At 38.9% G+C, this 7,500-nt stretch overlaps 1 protein-coding gene across 2 annotated transcripts in view; it reads left to right on the top strand.

Annotated features, from left to right (window-relative positions):
• Positions 1-7,280, top strand: part of LOC127642046 (E3 ubiquitin-protein ligase TRIM39-like) — an 8,751-nt gene extending 1,471 nt beyond the window's left edge. The window contains exons 2-8 of one of the 2 annotated variants that reach the window (XM_052124784.1): positions 273-365; positions 512-1,065; positions 3,094-3,189; positions 3,338-3,505; positions 3,588-3,738; positions 6,222-6,248; positions 6,416-7,280. In XM_052124784.1, coding sequence (XP_051980744.1) covers positions 293-365; positions 512-1,065; positions 3,094-3,189; positions 3,338-3,505; positions 3,588-3,738; positions 6,222-6,248; positions 6,416-6,960 — 1,614 coding nt within the window. In that variant the 5' untranslated portion in view covers positions 273-292 and the 3' untranslated portion in view covers positions 6,961-7,280. Of the gene's footprint in view, positions 1-272; positions 366-511; positions 1,066-3,093; positions 3,190-3,271; positions 3,506-3,587; positions 3,739-6,221; positions 6,249-6,415 lie in introns of both variants that reach the window. The other variant, XM_052124783.1, reaches the window with a different exon arrangement.
• Positions 7,281-7,500: the final 220 nt, after the last annotated feature.

The raw sequence follows: 7,500 nt of genomic DNA, 5'->3' as shown, positions 1-7,500 counted from the left end.
GCATACTGCTAACTGCATACTGCACACTAAATACTGCAATCAGCTTTAAACTGCAACATTTATTACTTTTGATCACAGACACTTTTAACACTTGAACTTTTGACTTTCATCTTACATCGAGTCATTTAATAAAACTGGAGATCTAGAATATATGAGAACTTACTCAGAAGTGAACTGAATGTCCTCTTGAGAAGTTCATCTTTAATATTTCACACACTTTGATCATGTTTCATGCTGTGAAATGAGATGTTGGAGTGTTGTGTCCTAAACAGGATTAAAGAGAGGAAGAGCAATGGCAGAATCTTCATCAACATCACCAAAACAAAAACCAACCAGGAGAAACAGTTCAGAAGGTTTCCGTCCATGTAAGTCAGTGAGAGAGAAAAATAATAAATGAGTGAATTAATGAAGCAAATAACATCAACAACAATAATAATGTCATGTGAAAACCCTAAACATCACATCAGATTAAATCTATATACAATAATACTTCAATAATTTGTATTTTCAGACATGTTGTCCTCCAGTAGTGCACTAAATGAGGAACTTCAGTGTTCAATCTGTCTGGATGTGTTCACTGATCCAGTCACAACTCCATGTGGACACAACTTCTGCAAGACCTGCCTGAATGAATGCTGGAAAAACACTCAGAACTGCAGCTGTCCATTCTGTAAAGAAACATTCAGCAAAAGACCTGATCTGAAGATTAATACAACACTCAGAGAGGTCGTGCAACACTTTGAGAAGAAGTTTAATCTGGGTAAATCTGAAGTTCTCTGTGACATCTGTGATGAAAGAAAGCAGAAAGCCGTGAAGTCCTGTCTGACGTGTCAAAGCTCTTACTGTGTAACTCACCTGGAGCCTCATCGGAGAGTTCTGGGTCTAAAGAAACACAAACTGATGGACGCTGTGGAGAATCTGGAGGATTATATATGCCAGAAACACGAGAGACCTCTGGAGCTGTTCTGCAGAGATGATCAGACGTGTGTGTGTTTGTTCTGCACCGCAACAGACCACAAGACTCACAACACTGTTCCTATAGAGGACGAGAGTGCAGAGAAGAAGGCAAGAGTTACTAATATTCAATCAATACTTATTTTGATGACATCTTTTATAAATATAGATCAGGTGGGGTTTATTCAGGGCCGCAGCTCCGCCCCTGGCAGCGGCCCTATCAGCTCCAGGCGGTCTGGGAGTTGCTTCCCTCCTCCCTAGTGGACGGCGGTCTTCCCTCGACCCCTCCACGTCTCAGGGGACGGCAGGGCACTCCTCCGCCCCTGGCAGCGGCTCCCTCGCTCCAGGCGGTCGGGGAATCCAGTCCCCACTTGCCCCGCGGACAGCGGCCGCTCCCCGTGTCCGGCCGGTCGGGCTACTCCGTCACCTGGCAGATGGCAGTGGCGCTCCCCTGGGTGGACGGCAGTGTCGAGGACTCTGTGACGGGCATCCCTCCTCCTTCCCGGGTTTCAGCACCAATGTAAGGGGGTTAAGATGGGCAAGGAGGAGGCGAGAACCGGTTTGTCAATATAAATAATAATTTAATTAAACTCAAAACAAAAGCACAAACATAAACGCACACATGACGGACATGCCCATAATTCTCTCGAACCGTCGTCCCTCAGGCCTGATCAGGACAATTGGGGACCGGGCATATAACATTCCAGCCCGGCCCTGTCCCCCCCATTCCCTGTCCCCCTCCGCTCCACAGTTACGTAGACTGACTGCCAAAGGTGGGCTAGGCCTACCCAAGATTTTGATTTATTATTATGCATTCGGTCTCAGATATTTGGCTCATTTGTCGCTTCCACCTGAGAGAGCCCCTCCCTGGTTTAGTATCGAACAGAAATTTCTTGCACCTATTTTGCCATTGCAAACCTTTCTATTAAACTAAACGGAGAAGTTAAGTTACACCCGGTTATCTCGCATTTCCACACGGTGTTGACAAATGTGTCCTTTATGCTGGATGGATTGTGTGGGAGGTTACTACACTCGGTGACCTATATGAGAGTGGGGTGTTGAGATCTTTGAAAACATGGTTCAACAGTTTAGGATTCCCAGATCTCAGGTCTTTAGAAATTTACAGCTGCGCCACCTGCTCTACTATTTTTGGGAGTATCATACACCCCCCAAATTGGCAGATACTCTGGGAATGGTGATTACTGCTTTTGGAAAAGATCATGAGGCAGCTTCAACTTCTCTTGGGAGATTATGGGAGAAAAATGTAGTGTTGGTTAGGATTCTAAAAACATCAAGTTTGCATCTAGAGATGTGTATTACTCCCTGCTAACTCAGAGTCTGGGGGACGGAGCTTCAACTTCTCTTGGGAGATTATCGGAGAAATATTTAGTGTGGGTTAGGATTCTAAAAAACATCAAGTTTGCATCTAGAGATGCACGGGTGCGCCTTATGTACTTTAAGATTTTGTAATTTTATTGATTCTACTGGACCCCTTTAGATTGTATAGGCTTGGTCTTAGAGACACACCCACCTGCTGGCGATGCCAATCAGCGGACGGGGAAACAACCCATGTGTTAAGATCCAAGAGTTTTGGTTGAGGGTTCAGAGCGTCGTGTGTGAAGTGGTTGACACTCAGTTTTCGTTTTGCCCCAGACTGCGTGATGATTGGCAGCTGGGTAATCCTCAGGGGTTGGAGATGGTCTGGTGCACCCTCGTTTCGTGAGTGGTGTGTTGAGTTGGGCAGGGTGGTGGCATTTGAAGAGATAGTGTATAGAAGGCCGGGCAACATCAGGCATCAGGAAATGGGGCGGCTATATGACATTTTAGGAGGGCTCTCAGAGAGGGGCAGTGGAGAGGGACTGGTGTCTCAAAATATTTTCTGTTTTATTGTCTATTTGTGTGTCTTTGTCAGTTGACTTTTGACCACTGGAGTGCTTGTTTGTGTCGGTTGGGGGGTTAATGTTCGTGGGGAATGATTTTATGATTTCATGTGGTTTGATGTTGCATTTTCTGTTATGTCTTTGTGATTTGCTGCATGGAATCAATAAAAAGTGTTAATAACAAAAATCAATACTTATTTTGAAGATGGAAAAGCTGTGTTGAGTGATGAAATGTGTCTGTGTTGTTCTCTGTCTGTAGAATCAGCTGGTAAAGACACAGACAGACGTGCAGCAGATGATCCAGAACAGAATGAAGAAGATTCAAGACATCCAACACTCTGTAGAGATGAGAAAGGTCAGTCAAATTTAGGTTCAATCTTCTTTATAAATAAAGGTGCTGAATTAAATACATTTAAACTGTGACTTGATCTCATCAGAGAAACACAGAAGAAGAGAAATCACACAGTGTTGAGGTGTTCACGACTCTGATCCGCTCCATTGAGAGATGTCAGACTGAAGTTGTTGAGATGTTGGAGGAGAAGCAGAAAGCAGCAGAGAAACAGGCTGAAGATCTCATTAAAGAGCTGGAGCAGGAGATCACTGAGCTAAAGAGGAGAAACTGTGAGCTGGAGCAGATCTCACACACTGAAGATCATCTTCATCTCCTACAGGTCAGTGTCCATCTCTCTCATCAATGAGAATGATTAGAAAACACTCCTCATGCTGATGGATTTCTCCTCTCTCCTGCTGTAGATTGACCCGTCCCTGTACAGCCCTAAAAACAGTAAGAACTGGACTGAGATCAGTATTGACACTCATGTGAGTGTGGACACTCTGAATACAGCTCTGACTCGACTCAAAGACACTCTACATGAGACTGTAGATCAAAAACTCGGTCAAACTGGTAAGTGTATAAACAAACAAATATAAAGTGTGATAGTGAACACAAAGCGCACTTTCACGTTAAATGATGGGGTAACACTTTATTTTACGTAGTCCTTGATACAGAGTATTAGAAGATTAGTTAATTACTTAGTAATAAACGCTGTAATTACATGTACCAAAATGTAATTAACATGTAACTAAGTTATGGTACAGCCTGTACTTACAGATTGTAATTACACACATGTAATAGGCAGCTACTGTTACACATATGTAACAAGCCGAGTCTGTTACATACGTGTTACAAATATGTAACAAGCCGAGTCTGTTACATACGTGTTACAAATATGTAACAAGCCGAGTCTGTTACATACGTGTTACAAATATGTAACAAGCCGAGTCTGTTACATACGTGTTACAAATATGTAACAAGCCGAGTCTGTTACATACGTGTTACAAATATGTAACAAGCCGAGTCTGTTACATACGTGTTACAAACTTGGTACACTGTAATTATGTAAGAAAGTACTTAGTACCACACAATGTAACAAGAAGTACTTAAATATATTAGGCTACTAAGGTCTGCAGTTACACATGGCAAATGTGTACGTTTTGTAGCATTACATGTATGTAACATAAAATAGTGTTTCAAGATTGTACTTGAGTGCAATTCATGTGTATCTACATACCTTATCCATCTTAAATAACCCACTAGTTCACTGCTAAAATACATGCATTAGCTTCTTTATTACATTAAAATTACAGAAAATTACACAGGTATAAGCCACGTAAAATAAAGTGTATCAAGACTGTACTTAAGTGGACTTCATGTGTATCTACATACCTTGTCCATATGTACCTTAGTTTGGGTAAACTCACTAGTTCACAGCATAAATACAAGCAGTAGCTTCCCAACTATATTACAATTACAGAATACTGTATTTTAACTCAATAGTGTAGAGTTGAATTGATGTGGTTACCCTTTCCATCCACCTGCCTGCACACAAAGGTGACATTATCAAAATGACAAGTCAAATTGTAAATTTATTTTTCCCCTTCAAATACAACATATAATTAGCAATGTAATTAGGAAGCTAATGCATGTATTTAAGCTGTGAACTAGAGAGTTAATTCAAACTAAGGTACATATGGACAAGGTATGTAGATACACATGAAGTCCACTTAAGTACAGTCTTGATACACTTTATTTTACGTAGCTTATACCTGTGTAATTTTCTGTAATTTTAATGTAATAAAGAAGCTAATGCATGTATTTTAGCAGTGAACTTGTGGGTTATTTAAGATGGATAAGGTCTGTAGATACACATGAATTGCACTTAAGTACAATCTTGATACACTTTATTTTATGTTACATACATGTAATGCTACAAAACGTACACATTTGCCATATGTAACTGCAGACCTTAGTAGCCTAATATATTTAAGTACTTCCTGTTACATTGTGTGGTACTAAGTACTTTCTTACATAATTACAGTGTACCAAGTTTGTAACACGTATGTAACAGACTCGGCTTGTTACATATTTGTAACACGTATGTAACAGACTCGGCTTGTTACATATGTGTAACAGTAGCTGCCTATTACATGTGTGTAATTACAATCTGTAAGTACAGGCTGTACCATAACTTAGTTACATGTTAATTACATTTTGGTACATGTAATTACAACGTTTATTACTAAGTAATTAACTAAGTAATTACTCTGTATCAAGGACTACGTAAAATAAAGTGTTACCAATGATGGTGTAATGGCAAATGTTCCTGGTTCACACACACTGTGTTAATGACACACAGAGACACAGAGGAGGAGACGCACACTTACTCGATTTCTGTGGAGAGATCAAATGAAACTCATAAAATATGTTTCTTCAAAAAACAAGTGTAAATATAAAATTGACCAAAACTAAAGTTGTCCAAAACGACACATTATTTATCAGGTCATTCAGAAGTTATTAAAGACTTAAAAGGAAATCAAAGTTTATTCATATTATATTATTTGATTTAAATCAATCAAATCACTTTATTGTCACTCAACCATAAACACAATTAATATACACATAATTACACAATATACAAATAATAATATACAATGACAATAATATATATATATATATATGCAGTGAGGTTGTATAATGGTTGTATTTTATATTTATATATTTGAAGTTTTAAATGGAAAAAATACTTCTTATAATGTATGAATCACACATGCAGAACAAACACCTTAAAATATGAGAATGAATCATCATAATAGATGAATGAATTAAAATAGTTTGTTTGACAATCATCAGCTGAATGTCATAATGGTGACAGCTCTAGTGTATAACAAACATAATGTCCAGATTTACTTGTGTCAGTAACTGTCTTGAGACCAGTTCAAATGACTTTCTGTGTTCATCAACAGCATGTTCATAGAGTTTCAGAAGCATTTCTCCTGTAATATTCCTGTAAACAATTGCTGATGTTTTCTTGTGATTTGTGTTGACAGTATTGAGGAGGATGCAGCAGTATGCAGGTACAGTGTGTGATCTTCACTGTTCTCTCATATACACTTACAATACTTTACATTTATATACTGACAGCTGACTTACTGCACTACACTTTCATTATACTCTGATTCAATATTACATCAATCAAAATGTTTGTATTCTGAAGTGATTGATATTCTCTGATCTCTCTCAGTGGATGTGACTCTGGATCCTGATACAGCTCATCCTAAACTCATCCTGTCTGATGATGGAAAACAAGTGACACATGGAGACATTAGACAAAAACTCCCAGATAAACCAGAGAGATTTGATAGATATCCAATTGTGCTGGGAAAGAAGGGATTCAGTTCAGGCAGATTTTATTTTGAGGTGCAGGTGAAGGGAAAGACTAAGTGGGATTTAGGAGTGGTCAGAGAATCCATTAACAGGAAGGGACAGATCACACTGACTCCAGTGAATGGATTCTGGACTGTTTGTTTGTGGAATGAGAATGAATATAAAGCCTGTGCTGGTCCTCCTGTCTCTCTGTGTGAGAGAATGAAGCCACAGAAGGTTGGTGTGTTTGTGGATTATGAGGAGGGTCTGGTCTCCTTTTATGATGTGGAGTCCAGCTCTCATATCTACTCTTTCACTGGTCAGTCTTTCACTCAAACACTCTTTCCATATTTTAGCCCATGTTTTAATGATGAAGGTAAAAACTCAACTCCACTGATCATCACACCTGTCAGTTACAATTAATGAATTTACACCCCATAAATATAAAAAACTACATGAACATTAGATTTGTACATTTTTTAAAAGACAATATGAGGTATGGTTGCTAGGGAGATCAGTATGGTTGCTAGGGAGATCAGTATGGTTGCTAGGGAGATTGAAGTGGTGAAATTCAGGTGTAATTAAAATGTTTGATGTATTAATGTCATACAGAAAGTTTACACACAATAACAGAACAATGTCCACATTGTGTGAAATGTTCATTCAGATTTCATATAATTTTAAATAAAACTTTTTAATGTGATGAAAGAAAAAGCTGTTACATTTGGATCATTTTTGATCAATTAAACTGTTATTAAAGCTGATTCCAGGTTGTTTTTAACACAGTTTCCACGCTTGATAAACGGTAAGACTGTTTTTGCTCTGGTGTTCAGACTTAAACAATAATTCAACAAGTTCAATGTCATTTCTTTGAATTAATGTGAAACTGTCACATGACAGAGTTTACCCCAATAGTTGCCCCTCTATACCTCCGATCACATTTGCTGAGCTTCTTCAGAAACT

The sequence above is a fragment of the Xyrauchen texanus genome, unplaced genomic scaffold, assembly GCF_025860055.1.
Source record: "Xyrauchen texanus isolate HMW12.3.18 unplaced genomic scaffold, RBS_HiC_50CHRs HiC_scaffold_325, whole genome shotgun sequence".
Lineage (NCBI taxonomy): Eukaryota > Metazoa > Chordata > Actinopteri > Cypriniformes > Catostomidae > Xyrauchen > Xyrauchen texanus.
This window is presented reverse-complemented; position numbering and strand designations above follow the sequence as displayed.